The 17,673-nt window shown below is 37.9% G+C and overlaps 1 protein-coding gene across 4 annotated transcripts in view; it reads left to right on the forward strand.

The window, feature by feature from the left end:
• kcnh1a (potassium voltage-gated channel, subfamily H (eag-related), member 1a) overlaps positions 1 to 17,673 on the forward strand; it is an 81,745-nt gene that overhangs the window by 28,936 nt on the left and 35,136 nt on the right. For all 4 annotated transcript variants that reach the window (XM_081616705.1, XM_008428788.3, XM_081616706.1 and 1 more), the window contains 3 exons: positions 4,589 to 4,746; positions 8,686 to 8,957; positions 16,275 to 16,474. In XM_081616705.1, the coding sequence (XP_081472831.1) occupies positions 4,589 to 4,746; positions 8,686 to 8,957; positions 16,275 to 16,474 (630 nt within the window). The remainder of the gene's footprint in view (positions 1 to 4,588; positions 4,747 to 8,685; positions 8,958 to 16,274; positions 16,475 to 17,673) is intronic.

Consider the following 17,673-nt stretch of genomic DNA (forward strand, 5'->3'; position numbering starts at 1 on the left):
CAGAGGGGCCTAATGAATTGAAAAAGACACACTTAAACTGAGACTCTAACGTTTGCACTTCATGACAAGTGAAGCGAATAGCACCAGAAAAAGAGATGGCATCGCTTTGTTGGTGGAAATGCCATAAGAGAAAAAAAATCTGCTGATCCTAAGCAGATTTCTTTATGGACTTACTTAGCAGTTGGTTTATCAAAGTGTATCGTATTTACTTATGAGCTTTACTATGATTTGTTGTTCATTATGAAATCCAATTACTCTTTTATAGAGCAGTATCAAGTTTATTTTTTGTCTTTTACTGCGGTAGTTCAGGTGTACCAGCAGCAAAGTGCCAGACAAGCACGTGGAAAACTGAGCAAAAATAACAAAAAGATGGAGACTGAAAAATAATTTCAAATATACAAAGTAAATTAAAAAAACGGTGCTTATGAAAATTCTTAATTTAGTGCAAGTAAATTATATAGTTTAAAAACTGTTTAAATTGATTTTGTATATTTTATAAATATCCGGTTTGCAAAAAATATGGAAACCTCAGAAAAGAAATAAAGATATTTAAAAATGACCGAAAAATGAGCTGAAATCAAAAATTGTCAAGAGAAGTAATTTCTGTAATGAGCTCGGCAAATGCGCAGATTCACCAGGTGTTTGCTAATTGCTGCTGCGGAGCTGAGTGGGTGAGGTGTGGGGGAAACGCTCTCTGTGGGGCGGAAGCTGCAGCTCCAAGGACAAACTTGAGGGAGCAAGCGTTTAGGCACCCTGAAAGAATCAAAGCAACCCTCTAGGTATGTTTATTTTTATTTTTTATGAGGGAATGACATTTAAGGTTCAAAAAAGTTGTATTTTTTTTCCCATAATACACCCGCTTTAAAAACGTGTTAGTTTAAATAAATGTAAAATACACCATTGAAAGAATAAAACGTTGTCTGTCTATAGTGACTTTTAAGTTAAAAGTGTTCGGTAAAATCTTAATAATTGACCATAGCTAACATTAGCCCTATGCTAGCTTGTTTAGCAGCTATAATGTTAATGCTATTCCAAGTAACGAAACAAGTTTTCTGCTGTGAACTAAATTCAATTCCACAACCCATTCATTTTAACATTATTACACAGCAACATTTCACCATCTTATAATTTTTTTTATTCAGCCTATGTTAGAGGCTCAAGGACGTCTCATGGGGTCTCTTTTTTTGGTCTTTTCCCCCCAAAACTTTATTTGATGACAATGTAAAAGACCAACTTGAGCATGAGAAGACACCCGCTGGCCGTCTGGACTCACTTTTTGCCAGCAGCTTCAACACTGCCTTCTTGATGCCGCGCACTTTCTTCATTCTGTTCTTGCGTTCCTTGCGCTGTTTCCTTGAGATCTTCTTTTTCTCATGCAGAACAAGCCTGGCAAGTTTGTGTTTGGGCTCATTCTTCTTGGCATAGTCTAAAGAGTCGTAGAATCTTACTATGGCAAGACAAGGTTGCCAAACTGAGTCCTGAAGCCAAAGACAAATACAACATCGGGGTGGTCTTGGCAAGCATCTCTCTGATTTCAGTCTTTGGGACTGTGGCCTTGCCAGGATGGAGGACATCAACAACCATCTCTTTTCCTCTGAATCAGTCGGTTCATCATAAACCTGCAGGTCCTAACTGTTACTGTCGTTCATTTTGACGCCGGCCTCGCTTGGGGACGTAAAAGAGAAGTCTCACGGGGTCATTGTGTATCTTAAAAAGGCTGTGACGTATGATGAGGCTCCTTCTATTGTCTTTGTTAGCCCAAAAAACTGGGTCGGCGTTTGTTTGAAACTGCCCAACTTCTGTCCCAACAGTACCAACTCTGCATTTGGGTTTAATAAATACCGGAGCTGTCATCCTGTAAGTCAAGCAAAAGAAGATGACCTGGAAGATGACAAAGTGGCAAAGTTTCAGAAAGAAAAAACAAAACACCTACTAACAGATGATGCTGCAGAGGAGCAACTAATTATATTATTCTGAACAGGATGTGAATAAATTATGAGAAACTTGTGGAAACTTCTTTCCTTTATTGGATTGGCCCCAAGGTCTTTGTGGTGCATAGCTGCTGTAATGCTCTTTCTGATTTTTCTGAGTGCTATGAATAATCTATTTTTTCACCACAAAGTGATAAGTTAATAATTTAGCCCTCACATTTGACACAAAGGGGATGTATTATGTAAAACGTTGATAGAGGTGTCAAATGCATAACTTTTATTCTCATTACATAAGATTTATCAACTTCGACCGAGTAAACATGCTCTTTTTAATTAAAATATGAAGAGGGGATCAAAAGCAGGCATCTGGCTCTATCGGTAAAAAACAGATTGGCATACACTTTTTATAGAGACACATGCCATTCCTTTCTCATTGTCTGACATTTAAGCTGCAGTATATAACTTTTATAAAGATTTTTTAAAAACATATTTGTTAAAGCTATTATGTCCTGACAGTATAGTATGAGACAGATAATCTATGAGAAAATAAAGCTCCTCTTCCATGTGGTCCTACTACCATCTGCAGAATTGGACTGCTCTGTCAGAAACAACCAATCAGAGCCAGGAGGAGGAGCTTAGCGCTGTCAATCACCCTCGTGTAGGTTCTTTAAATTAGACCAATGTTATACTGCTCTAGGTCAAATTATTTTTATCTGCTAAAAGCAAGAATAAATAATGAGAAGCATTTTTGAACGATGTTTAGTGTCATCTTAAAGTTCTGAATTTACAAACACTTAGCTTACTGTCCATTAAACAAACAGAGCAAACTCTTAATAGGTTCATTAACAACAGCTGAGTTACATGGAGGCACAACTTTGGATTCATTTCAATGCAACTGCTCAAACACACTGATATCATGGGAATATAAAAAACAATTCAGGCAAGTTTTCAAAAACAGAATTGTGGCCTTCTTCAAGTCTAAAGGTTCCGCTTTTATCTGTTTGTACAATTATATCCAAGAATAGCCTCATTGTGGGAATGTCTAACTACCATACCGTTCAGGAAACAAGCAAAAAGCCTTTTTAAGATGCTGACTGAAGCTGGTAAGAGAAAGAGCAATTATCCACACTAAAACAAATCCATGTATTAGGCTAAAAGGCCACTCAGGGAGAAATAATCTATTATTAGAATAGCAACATAAAAAGCAAGATTGCATCTTGTAAGTGAACTTGGAGACAAAGACCATAACTTTCGGGGACTTGTCCTCTGGTCTATAAAACTAAAATTAAAGTGTTTGCCCATAAAGGCCATCATTGCATTTGGAGGAACAAGGAGGAAGCTTGCAAACTTGGGAAACATCAATCAACAGTGAAGTATGGGTGTAGCAGCATTGTGTCGTGTAGCTTTTTCTTTTGCTAAGGAGAGAAGTCTGCTGCACTTCACAAAGTAGATTGCACCATTAGGACAGAACATTATTCCAAAATATTGAGGAAACCTCTCAAAACCTCGACTAGGAAGTCAAAGCTAAGGCATAACAAGCTTAGGTCCAAAAGCACGGTGACCCCAAAGCGTACCACCAAACGGTTACAAAGAGGCTTTCGGATAAAAAAAGTCAATGTTTAGTAGTGGCCATTACAAGTGTCTGATCTAAAGGCTGAAAAGTGATTTCATACAAGCTGAAGTTTAGGTGTTTGATGAGCATCTCTGACAGATCAAGTGACAGCCAACACAGCAGTTGTACTCGCATTGCAGACCACAGCACTTTAGCTAAATCAATACCCAGATAGTGCACAGACACACACATAAAGAATACCAACAGCACTGCAGAGCAGACTGATGGGATTGCAGTTGTCGCTTTGAATCAGTGAGCGGGCGTTTCAGGTTGCAGCTAAGCTGAGTAGACATTTAGCCTTTGGTTAGAGCTGCTTAGAGTTGTAAAGTTTTATCACGTTGTAGGAGAATGCTTTTTCAATCAAATCTTCATGATTTTTTTTTTGTTCTTTTTTATTTATTATGTGCTTGTTGCTGCTAATAAAACATTTAGGGTGGGTTTTATTTTTATATTGTGGCTACTCTGAAAAGCTTTCAAATTTTTAAAATATATTTTATGTTTATATTTGCTGTAGGTTTTATTTCAGTATTCAGATGTTTAAAAAATCTGTGAATCGGATAATGTAGGCCTCTTAATTTTATTTTGACATGCGTCAGTGGTCTGTCATCCTGTTAAAAAGGAAAGCAAGTGAAGAAACTACAGATATCATTTTACCTCGTATTCAAAATATAGAGAAATGTTTTTGATTACCCACAGCATAATCAAATCTAAGTCAAAATACATAAACATTCCCCTAAATGTGCAACGTAGACAAAAAACTGAAAAATCTGTAGTCTTTATCTAGCTGTTAAAACTGTACTTTGAATTTAAGTTTATGTTTTAGTAACAAAGCTAAAAAGCAATGTAAAGAGTAAAGAATTTAGTCAAAATGTGTTATAATTGAGACATTTATTTTCTTGACAAAAACAGATATTTTTTATTGACACTTTTGAGCAAAAACATGAATAAGAGAAAAAAATGTAAACTTTTGCATATTTAAAAAAACTCTACTGAGAATCTCCCAATGCTCTTATCTGACATGTTTCCTGTTTGGCTTTTCTTCCAGGGGATCAGCAGTCTGTTCAGCTCTCTTAAGGTAGTCCGGCTCCTCCGTTTGGGTCGGGTCGCCCGCAAACTGGACCACTACATCGAATATGGGGCGGCCGTCCTGGTGCTGCTGGTCTGTGTTTTTGGACTGGCGGCACACTGGTTGGCCTGCATCTGGTATGTCTGCATGTTTGTCCCAGATCAACAAAACATTACATAACCCTTTTTCGCTCCGCAATATTGCAGCGCATTGATTGCAGAGCCATTTCATATAAAAGAGGTCAGTGGTGAGGCTGATCTGCGCATTAATTATATATTTTTTGTAAACACGCTTGCTTTCACTCATCAAACCAGAATCTCAAAGGCTAAAGAGTTATTACACTTTGAGGAGAGTTATTATTTTACTCATTAATATGCAGATTTATGGAGATAGGTCTCCAAAATCTAATCAGATCATCGACGCAGCAGGGGCGCTATAGAGTGTAATGGGGACATTAAGTTGCCATTATGTGTTGTATCTGATTTATTGGGCTAATGAGATCTACAACATACTGATACGCAGATTATTTATTACTTTGTCTATTTATTGCTCCTCCCACACAGAAAGCAGAAGAAGTCTTTTTTTTTCTGTTGTTGTGAATAATGGACTAATCTGCACTGTCTTTTATTTATGCTTTTTTCTTTTTTTTCGGATTACACACTTGTTACACATGTTCACTCACTGTCAGTTTCACTCGGAGGCTCCGAGCGGCACGGTTTGCATCAACTGTCGGTCCAGACAGCATAATCAGACCTGAATAAATGTACCTTATGGTGCTCCAAAACCAGACAGCGATACCAGTAAAAATAGCTCCTCTGTGGTTTCAGTGGTTGCCATGGTCACACGCGGAGTCGCGTCGGCGACTCGAGAAAAGTTTAACCGTCGTCAACCGGGATGACAGCAGCCACTGCAGGAGCTGGCTTCCTGCTCGCTGCCTGTCATTTTCTCTTACGTAGAAAACAATGGAGGTGGCTGAAGTGTTAGTTTTACTCTGGGGCTGGAAAAACAAAAGCATATTCTTGCTCCCGAATAAGAACACTGGAGATTTTTTTTTATTGTTGCATAAAAAACCAAAAAATATTTTCTAAAGAGTTAAATAAAGGAAATCAGGCAAAAAGGAAACGTGTAAGCATTGCCTCATCCAATTCTGTTCATTTATTTTCTGGAGAGTAAAAAAATAAGAGGGCCTTTTATACAGGAAGCCTGGTATTTTCATATGCAAATAGCTAACTCAGACAGGTGCTCCTGATGATGAATTGTTTTTTCAATGCACCTTGGATTCTGTCAGCACTTGCAGTGAATTACTCACTAAAATTCTCTCATGAAAACCACATAAACCCTAAAGAGTTACAAAAATAAAATGTCTCAAACTGCAACAGCTGTCGTTTGCTTGGGACTCATGTTTTGACCTTATTTTTTGTTCTTTTGGCACAAATTCTTCTTTATCATCTCTTTTTCCATGGCATTTATTGTATTGTTACTATTGTTTGTACTTCTTATCCTAAATTAAGGTCTTTTTTTGGTTTTCATCTCTGTTTGGTCAATCTGTACAGTGTTGTTAATTATGTTCTTGTGTATTTCTATTTTTAGGGATTTTTCTTTTGTGGTTATTTCTTTATCATGTCAATTAGTTTGTGATCGGTGGTTTTCTGTCATTTTTTCTCAGTTGTGCATCCAAGTTATTACTCTTTCTTTTTTTTTTTGACACTATTCGTCTTCCTTTCAAAAAGCTTTTTTCTTCCTGGTCATTTTACATGAAAAACAATTAGCTTAATTTTGTCAAACTACAATGTATAATAGACAGTTTTATTGAGCTCAAACAATTCAGACTTTGTGATAAGACTAATCAAGTCCTGCATATAGTCAGGGGATGAAAAGGGTTGTGTGAAATGTTTTTCAGTGTGGATTCACATTTTTCTTTTCTTTAGTATGTGCACAAAAGCAAAAGCAGAGGAGAAAAGAACAAACCAGTCTTTGTAAGCTAAAAGTGTTTTTATAAAAATCAAACATTTTGAAATAATTTCCAGTCTTGGTGAATTGAAGTAAAACCTACAGTGGAATGCACATCTAATTACATTTATTAATTACATAAAAGTGTGTAACTTTTGTAAAAAAATAAATTTTTACATATTCGTTGAAACTGTGACTATGCCGTGACCGTATGGTATGAGATAAATAATATGTAGAAGAAAATCAAGCTCCTCTGCCTAATCTCATGCTAACTTGAAACAACCAATCACAGTCAGTAGGCAGATCTTAGCGCTGTCAATCACCACTCCATGTGGCGCTCCTTCCCCCCTGTCCCTCTTACGCTGCATCTAGAGATTGATCTTTTCACAGATTATCTGTCTCATATCTTACTGTCATGACATGACAGTTTTAGCAAATACATGTATATGATTTTTTATATGAAAGTTACATACTACACATTTATGTAATCGTGTACTTTAATACAAACATGTTCGTATGCTCAACTTTGCATCTCAGGAGAATATTTTTGTCATCTTGTTTATTTCAAAAACGATTATTCAGACTGGTGACATCTACAGTGTTACTCAAAATGTTGAGTAAAACTAAATAAAAATGTCATCCATGTTGTAAACTAATGACCTAACAGAATAGCAAATAAAAGATTTACAATGATCTGACAGGATATGAAGGACATCAAGAGGTGAATTATAATAATGCAGGATGGTGACGGGCACATGTGTGTAGTGTGATAAATAACCCACATCCAGGAATCTCTACTACAAAGCTGGATTAGTGGTTTAGTTCTGGATTCTCATGCTCCACAAAGCTGGTTCACTTCTTAAATAAGTTTGTTACCATGGTAACTGATGTTGGTAAGCTAACCTGCTGTAAGCAGATTCGAGTTTTTAGTTTGAAGAGATGCATTATTACACCAACGAAAACTTCAAAATGGATGTAAACTTGAGATCTAAGACCTGAGATGAGATTAAACTGTTGGAAGAAATGTTCTCTTTAAGAGTTCTCTTTAATGTTCCTGTATGAAATTACGCCTAATGACAGACAGTACAAAACGAAGTGCATGTATTTGATTATAAAATGTAGTTTTCAGTCATGAGAAACTTGAGACTTGACTTGGGCTTGACACTCAAAGAATTGAAATGGAGTTGGATTACTGCTCATTTCTGTTTGGAGGTGAAGACTCCAAAGGGTTTTTTAATTTTTTTTTTTTATCTTAATAGCTTTTATCCTGGTAAAATAAAATAAAGATTAAAAAAACATCTAGCAGTCAATGCTAAATTTATTAGAAGCATCTAAAGTAAAATATTTACAAGCCATTTATCCATTACAAATTGTAGAGCAGTATCATAAAGTGCCAAACTGCTTTATCTTAGCTTTATCATATTATGATAAAATGTCCTTGTCTTGGTTTTGTTTACATTTTCTTGACAGAAAATGATCTCAGATATTTAAATTGTTTTAGCTTTATGCTTTGTCTGTGCTTCTTCGTTGTGATTTTTGTCACAGATTCTAAATCTAGATTAAAAGTGTGGCTATTAGATATGTTTTTAGTGAAAAGTTGCATATATGCACATAAAGATTCAGAAGAGGCACTTTGACCTTTCCAGAAGGCATTGCTTTGGGAACTCCACAAACAAGTGTTTCAGTGAGGACATCTAACCTTTAGTACATTTACAGAAGAGCAGTCCTGTGTGGACGTAGGCTTAGTTTTTGTTTAAATAAAGGTTTCATTATTTTCTCGGCCTTCTGGGGCGGTTGCATTTTTACCCTCTCTTCACTCTGACTACACAAAACTGGGTCATTGGGATTTTTATTCTCATAATAATTTACTGTGATTCTTTAAAGTCTCAAGATGATCTGGAAATTTTTAGTGTGTTTACTTGAGTTGCAAGACACACTGTTGGAAATAACTTTTTTCTTTAAGAATAATATTTACTTTCTCTTCGGCCTTTATTGATATTTTTACTTGAACCTAAGTAGATCCCGTAACCTCTATCCACTAGAGCTCTTCACCGCTGTGCCTTATGATGTAAAAAGAACATTATGAAACACTATAATTGAAAAGCTGTATCATTATTTACCCTCAGGTATAGCATTGGAGACTACGAGGTGATTGATGAAGAAACCAACATTGTCCGCATGGACAGCTGGCTCTACATCCTGGCTGAGACGATGGGCAGGCCCTACCGCTTCAACACCACTGGTTCGGGGAAGTGGGAGGGCGGGCCCAACAAAGACTCGGTCTACATCACCTCCCTGTACTTCACCATGACCAGCCTGACCAGCATCGGCTTCGGCAACATCGCTCCGACGACGGACGGGGAGAAAATCTTCGCTGTGGCCATGATGATGATCGGATGTGAGTGGAATGCGTCCTTTCTAGCGAGGCAGATGTGTTATGCTTTTAAAAGCCACAATGTTGACGTGTGATGAAGTAAATTATGAATGGAGCAGCGAAGTTTAGAAAACAGAATGCTAACAGATGAGTAGCAGTGCGGTCCATTATGCTGTTCAGTTTGAACATCTTACAATTTATGGTGACAACTACCTGTCATTAAAATCTCAATAACCGACCTATATCTAAACATCCTTAAAAAGTCTTAAGTTTTAAATTTATGTATCTAAACATCTTAAATTTCAGGTCTTATGATTTAATCTGATATATTCTATGCAGTTTATTTTTGTCACTGTGCTATTGTGTCAGGCAGAAGTTTGAGTTGCATGCAGACATCTTCATTGTGCTCTGTGACTTGAAGTGGTTGATGCTACTGCTAACTAGCTGCTAATATACCTTTATAGCCAGCTAGCTTTTTTCCATCAGTCATGGGTTAGGGTTAATTTATCGGCAGTTGGCTAGACAACATTCATCTTCGCCACTGACTCAGTTTTGTTGCAATGATATTTGCAAAAAAGCTTAGCACTACTACTACGTAAAATTTACAGTTTTCTATTGTACATATCTGTGATGATACAGGTCTTAAATTTCATTCATAATGGTCTTAAATAGCCTTAATTTGAGTCGGTGAAACCCGCAGAAACCTCCGTCATGTTGTTGGACTCCTGTTCTTCCTGAGCTTTAAACGAGGATGCTCTTCCTCCAACAAACGTTTGATTGACTCTCCTATCGATAAAATAAGTGACTTGAAGCCTCATAACTATTATTTCTGAAGTTTTGTAACAGCTTCTTGAAGCTATATAACTGAATCCCGACTTTTATGTCAACGGCAGCACAAATTTAACATCATACAGAGAAAACTCTAATGAATTCCACCCCTTAGTTTTCTTTTCAATCTCATCAGTGCTGCTGTCAGCTCCATTCAGTCTGATTTAATACAATGACATAAAGTAAAGTGACATTTCACTCATTATCTCAGTCTGCTTTGTGATAACGCGTTAAAATATTTAGATTTTCTAGCACATGCTTTCTGTTATCCTTCCTGAAAATGGTAGGCCCGAAATGGTAAATAAGATGCTAACATAGCAAACTAAACTTTAGAGCAAATTCATTAGTTTACAGTGCCTTGTAAAAGTATTTACACCCATTAAACTTTTGCCACATTTTGTCACACTGCAACCACAAACTTCAGGGTTCTTTATGGGGTAATAGAGCAACACAAAGCAGCTCATAATTATGAAAAAAGGAAAACCGGCAAATTCGATTTTCTGAAAAGTGTGACATTCATTTTTATCCACTCCCCCTTTACTTTGATATCTCAAACCAAACACGCCTTTTGGAATAAGTGTGAATTGTTGCACAAAGGTTACATCATCCTAATTGAGTGAAATATGGCAGTGGCAATCTTGGGAGAAAACCTGGGGCAGAGGTCAACCTCTCAGCAGTACAGTGGCCCTAAACACACAGACAATAACATACAGTGGAATAATTTAAATCACAGCATTTTCAGGTGTTATAATGGTCCAGTCAAAACCCAGACCTGAATACAAAAGAGAATCTGTAACCAGATTTGAAAACTGAAGTTCACAGATGCTTACCATCCAATCTGACACAGCATGAGCTCTTCTGGAAAGAAGAATGGATAAAAACATAAGACTTACTGAAATATTTGTTTTTTAGGAGAACAAATGATGAATATAAATACACGACTTAGCTTTAAAACGTTTTTAAACATGTATCACTTTATATTCCTATTCAATAAGGTTTGAAGTTTTAAAGTGACATTTCAGAGAAGCTCAAGGCGTAGGAATTTTTTCTGCACATCAATATACACTCACACTGCAGTAGTCTGATGGATAGCACTAATCTTGTTGTCGGGTTGCTCTTCGTTCGTAGCTTTGAGCGGAGGTATATCTTTACCAAACAAGACTTCCATTGACTCCACTGTCAATACTAATAAAACAATTGAGCAGGTTTGAAACCTCATCACTTTATACGCAGAATTACATAACAGCTTCTTGTAGACATGAAGCCGAACAGAGCAGCTCGATATGAGCTAACGTTATGTTAGCGTGTAGCAAATATTTAACACGATACAGAGAGCTTTGATGAATTCCACCCCTTTCTTTTGCAACCTCATCAGCGCCGTTGTCAGATCCACTCAGTCTGAATCAATACGACAACATGAAGTATGAGGACGTTTTAGTCGCTACCTGGGTCGACTGTTTGAAAACGAGTCAAAATGGTGTTTAAAAAGGGAACATCTTGGACCTTGGAGCAACTTCAACAGATTACTACAAACGCTTTTGTGATGATCTGTGTTTTCTGTGTAGTTATTTTTGAGGTTTTTCTGTGTTTATTTAGTTCTGTTCCTCTGTTAGTCTCTGTCTTCCCTGATGATTGTTCCCAGCTGTGTCCAGTTCCCTGATTACCTTCCCTGTGTATTTAACCCCACCTGTTGTCTCTGTCCTTCATCGGGTCCTCGTCGTATGTGCATTTCTGTCTTCCCCGTTGCTCCCTGTGCAACCTGTTTGGATTCTGTTCATTTGTGGATTATTCATCATTAAACCAACTTCCTTATGACGTCCTGGGCCAGCCTGCGTCTCTCTCACCACTTACCACCACCGATCATTGGAAATCGGATCGGCCAAAATACAAGTATCAAACCGGATCAGCCCCAGCATTTCTATCCAGCACACAAACCCACTGATTAATAATAAATGGGTCAGTTCTTGTCATTCATATTGTTGACTATTGTTGTCTGAGTTATGTGACGTGATCAAGCCTTTTCTAACAATCCACTCTACAAAGTGCTGATAATGTATTGGGCCAATGTGAGTATTGACTAATTGTCAAAGCTGCAATATCTGTATCGCTTCGGAAATAAAAAGTTTTATTGGGACACTTCTAGTTGAAACGACTACAGCAAATTGTGAAAAAGGGTGTGAATAACTTTGCGAGGCACCGAGTACGTTTGCTTTTTTTTCCTCACCCAGTGTTGTTCAGAGTTCTTGTTATGCTGCAATTGCTGGACTGGAAGTTAATATCTGCTAACAGAGGCTGGAAATGTTCTTTCTTTCCACCGTTATTAACGAGGGTCTCGGCTTTTGTAGCTCATAAAGCCGCGTACAGCACGGTGCCATTACTGCACACAGAGAGCTACCTCGCAGCAATAACTGACGCCACCAGATCAATTTAGCACTGCTCTCTCTCCGATCCCACCGCAATCACCCCTCACCTCCGCTGTACTTTTGTCAGCTACAGTCTCAACGCTGCACACACACGCGCCCCGTCCCTCCACCCTCCATTCCCCTCCTTCTACCTTCATTCCGATTTGCCTGTTAGGGTTTATGAACGCTCTCCTCGAGGGAAGGGGGGGACCCGGCAAAAGAAAAAACTAATTTTCAGACCCATCTTTGTCTCAAATTTTCATTGTGAGAGACAAATCACCTTAAATCTCTCAAAACCAGACCGCCTCAAGAGGATTCTGTTGTAGATGCAATCTAGTCTACTCCGTGGCTGTTCTCCATGAAATATGGATGCGCTGATTCTTGCTATTTTTACCAGCGGCATCGGATCGGCGCTGGCAGCAGAGGATCACAGCGTGGGGAGGGATTGTAGGGTGGCATGGGAAACAGTAAGTGGGGATTGAGTGGGGGGGGAGTTGTACTGTACATTTGTCCTGTTTCCATAGCAACTGGTGGCCCCCAGGGCTGGAGTTTCTATCAACTATGCTTTAACTACCTTCAAATGAGCCAGCTGTTTGATGGCATTCAGGGAAGTTGTGTGCGGCAGGAAGTACAGGAGGATGTTGCCAGCTAGATGAAGCTCCTCCGTGTGCAGCGAGAGATCAAGTTTCTTTTGTAATAACATTTCCTGCTCTGCAAAAGACGCGCGGTTGTCCCCGAAGTCTCGCTAAATGGAGTTGAAGCTGCAAAGAACTGTTTTAGGTCTGAAAACCTGTGATAACATGTCTTTACAGCTGAGAGATTGTGATGGTTCCCCCCATTAAAGGAGTCATGAGCTGTTTTTAATTAGCATTATTCCCCTATGTGGCTTTTTTCACCTCTGATTGAGAGCGAAATAAACAAACGTGCATTGGTGACATCATACGATGTCATCGTCATCGTATGATAATTGAAATGTTTGGCTGGCATGTTTCCCTCTCCGTCCCTTCAAGCAAGGCTAATTAGGGCTACATTGCCAAGAGAGCACTGCTCACACAGAGCAGACATCTGATAGCTTTGATCCACACGCGCCAGCTGTTGCCACCTCTGATCCGCTGCTTGACTCTTTCCTTTCGCCTTCCTTGATAGAAGAAACGAGTTTGATTCTTGCGTTGACTTGTGATGTGGGACGCAACGTCCTGGAAGCAGCTTACAGCATCTCGAACTGAAGCTGAAACAGTAGGTTTTCCCCTTTGGCAAGAGGTCTTTGATTATATTTGGGCCCAGTTATGATTAATGCTCTGTAATTTCCCATCGGATTAATTTAAGCGTTCATGGCATAAAATAATATTCGGTTTGGAGGCATATTTGGTCCTGATAAGGCACATAAATATGAGGTGTTCATGCCCCTATAAACTTTTTCACATTTTGACATGCTACAACTACAAACTTCACTGGATTTTAATAGGATTTTACGTGTTAGACGAACACAGAATAATGCATAAATGTGAGGTGGAGCAAGTCTCTTCCCTCTGATTAACTCTTAGTAAATTCCAGAGTAAATAATTACCCTATTCAGTAAATAATCCAATTGTGTGTAGTTAATTCTTAGTACAAATCCAGCTGCTCTGTGAAAACAAAGAACAGCACAAAGAAGAACAAGGAACACAGCAGACAAGTCGGAGAGAAAGTTAGATTAAACAATAATGTAATATTTGTACATCTCAGAACTTTGGTCAGTCCATCATATGGAACTTCAAACCTACTAAGCAATGCCTGTCAGTCTAAGCTGATACTTTCTGTCAGGAGAGCATGAACTGGAGAAGCAGGAGGTGCATGCTGTACCAAGAACCACTGGAGGAAACAACATGAAAACCTCCACAGAGGACGTGAGCGCAACGTCCTTCTTTGCAAAATGTAAACAAAAATGAAGTGACATCAGATTGTAGGATTCCTCTTTTGTCTTTGGTAAAAAGCCACGTGCCATTTTTCCCCACTAGTGCTACACACACGGTTTGTTTTGGTTGTATTTACCCAGGATGCCCTGGGTTTGCTTCCTGTTTTTGGAACGGTCTCCAGTCCGCTTAGCATTCACATATGCCTTCCTACCGCGTCAAAATTGTGATCCTCTGTTCTTTGGAGGACCAGAGTTTGCTTTTTTGATCCGATTGAACATTCACACTTCCTCCAACAAATCAGTCTTTCTACTCAAGCAAACTAGAGTTCAATTAAAACAAACTAAACGGGGCTGGTGTGAAAGGACCCACACATTTCAGCACAGTAATGGCCTCTAAGCTTAAAGGCAGATCTTATATAGAATCAGTAGTATGAAAACTGATGATTAGTTTTCCATCCAATATGACTGAGTCTAAGCTATTTTGTATATAATGGGCTAAAAAGTGGTGTCTATACAAAGCTTGTGCAGATGTACCATAAAACACTTTCAGGTGTAACCAGAGAGAGAGGTGGTTCTTCAAAATGCAAGCTGCACTCTCCCAATTTTTGCTAACAAAGAATTTTGAAAACCGTGCATCGTTTTATTTCCACTTGACATAATAATGCACTGTCTTGTGTCTGTCACATAAAATCCCAATAAAATACCTTGAAGTTTGTGATTCAAAATGTGAAAAGGCTCAAGAGCCGTGAATACGTTTTGCAAGGCACTGGAAATGGCAGAGTCTTTTAGAGCTGTAGCCATCAGCGCAGAACAATGAAACCTTCTTGGACGAGTGGCCAGACTGAGGCCATTCCTCATTAATAGGAATTTGCCAAAAGGATCTTGAATTATTCACAGACCAAGAAACAGAAAATCTTCAGGTTTAATGGAGCAGATTACAAGATACTCTGATCAGGATTTTAATCTCTTCATAGCTCAGGCTTTATTAAAACTTTTCATCTTCAGCCTTGAAGTAAACAAGAAATATATTTTAAAAAATGAGAAGCTAATTCTCTTTTTATTTGGTTAAGCAAGGAAATTTAAAAATAAAGATGATGTGAGGTTTGTTTGAAGCTTCAGGCTTGAAAGCCAATATGTTGCACTGAACGTGAATGGGCTTTACAAGTGAAGATATCAAACTCTTCCTCGGGGGGCTGTTTTACATGTTTTATAAATGACGTGAGCAGCTAAACATGTCAGCACGGAGTCAAACATGGATGGCTAATTTTGACTGAAAGTCTCACACACTGAGGGGAAGTTTGGCTTTTGACAAGTCAATAACTTGAAGTACAGCTAAAATAAAACCCAAGTGGGGTCACGAGGAAAGAAAGTCTGAAGAGGTCTGAAGTCAAAGTCAGCATCACTGGAGGAATCTAAAATTAGTAACGCACTGATGCTCCTCATCCAGCCTGTCCGAGACAGAATGTTTCTGCTTAAGGATACATAAAGAAACCCTCCAAGACAGTTTGATGCTGCTGCTGTTGCCAAAGTTTCCCCAGAAGAAGCATAATGCAAAAGGTCTCGAACTTGAAGAAGCATAAAAACCTTTTCATCTGCACTGTATTTATTGATCGGGAAAAGTTTTTTTATGTTTTATTTTTTCTCCCAGAGAATATTTGGCTTTGTATGAGTAACTTTCTTCTAGGTCGTGTTGAAGCTTGAGATGCAAAAAAACAAGAAAAGTTTTTAGGAGTCTCTGGGCGTTAAGAGGGCGTTATCTTTCCTCTTTAACCTTTAAAATGGGATTTTTTTAATAAACTGAGCAATTCATTAAATAAAAGCCAACAATAAAAACAGAAATCCTGCTGCAGGTTTTCTTACTTCTGTGTGTTACAGTTTAAACAACCGACTTTCACATCCTGCAATTGCTATAACAAAAACATATTTTCATAAATTTAGCTTTTTTTAATAAAGAATATTATATATTTAGCAATACGTTTACTCGATTTTTGTTTTGACGACAATTAACCGTTTGAAAGACGTAGAGAATTTCTTTTAACAAATAAATGAACTAGCAAGTATCACAGTTTAAAATAAAAATTGTCAATAAACTGTATCACTCATAAAGTTATTATATGTTAATTAAAACATACATTACCAAAACAAACTTAGAATAAAAGAGTAGGACAATATTTTTTAGTAAATACTGTCATGTAAATACTCTCTGTGTTTCTACAGCCCTTCTTTACGCCACCATCTTTGGTAACGTGACAACCATCTTCCAGCAGATGTATGCCAACACTAATCGCTACCATGAGATGCTCAACAGTGTCCGGGACTTCCTTAAACTCTATCAGGTCCCCAAAGGCTTGAGTGAAAGAGTTATGGACTATATCGCCTCTACCTGGTCCATGTCACGGGGCATAGACACCGAAAAGGTACGTTCTTCTGTTTCTTTGCCCGTTAGTTTAAAATATTTTAGCTAAAATAGTGGAATCATGTCTTTTGGAGAGTGTATTATTCTTCAGAAATCAAATAAGATGCAGTATGTGGGAGTTTTTTTTTTTTTTTATAAAAATGCCACATGAAAGTGCTTAATTATGAGAAAATAGTGTGAAATTAATATAGCTCCTTGTTTAATAATGATTTAAATAGCTTGGACTGTGGATAAAACAAATGAATCTCATCATTTGTCATCAGTTGGACTCTAGTCTTCTTATTGACAGATCAGCTTTGCAGGATTGTCACGAAATGCTTTCATGAATCCAATCTGTGCACATCCAGTGAAATGGAAATCTTTCTGACTGCTTGCAGGTCATATCTTTGGGTTAATGTGTCTTTTGGGCAAAGTAGGTTTGAGCACTCTTTAAGCTTCAGTGTGATGCATATTCACCCAGAAAATAACATTCAGTCTTGCTTTTTTATTTACTGAATGTGAATCGTGCCCAAAATACATTGTCAGTTTTCTCCTGAGATAATTCCTGCTTTCCTGTTTCTGCTCCTCCAACTTCTGACCAAAAGAAATCACAGCAGTCTAACAAAGTCCCTGTGGATTTTCATTATGTTTTTTTTTAACTAGCAAGCTAAAAAAAAAATGACTGCAAGGAATAATCCGTGACATCTGTGTGGCTTTGATCCAATTTATCCCATACACCACAGTATAACTGGGAAATTAAAGTTGTTTTGTTCAATGTCATCTTTTCAGCTGAAAAGTTAACAGCAGCGAACAGAAAAGGTAAACAGACTAGAACCTAAAACAGCTTTTTAAATGTTCTATTATTGTTGCATTTTTTTCATTTACTTAATCAAAAAGCTACATTTGATGTTAATTGCAAGAATTTAATAAGCATCCGGAGGCCCATTTAACCTAGCCAGACGAGTTGAGTCTAATGAACATTCTCCAAGCGTGAGGAACCAGTGATTTTTGCCAGGAGCTTGCACAGTCTGCCTTAATTTGTTCCTCTCCCAAATTGCAGTAATCCACGTGGGATGAGCTCTAAATTAATATTCTCGATTAAACCAGAAGAAGAAACCATTAGCAATCTTGTTAATACACCCCTCAGTTTTTATGTGGATTTAATAAATTTGACATCAAGTCTAGAATGCGTGTCTGCAGCAACAGATTGTTATTTCTGAC

The sequence above is a fragment of the Poecilia reticulata genome, chromosome 15 (assembly GCF_904066995.2).
Source record: "Poecilia reticulata chromosome 15, P_reticulata-male-v2, whole genome shotgun sequence".
Classification (NCBI taxonomy): domain Eukaryota; kingdom Metazoa; phylum Chordata; class Actinopteri; order Cyprinodontiformes; family Poeciliidae; genus Poecilia; species Poecilia reticulata.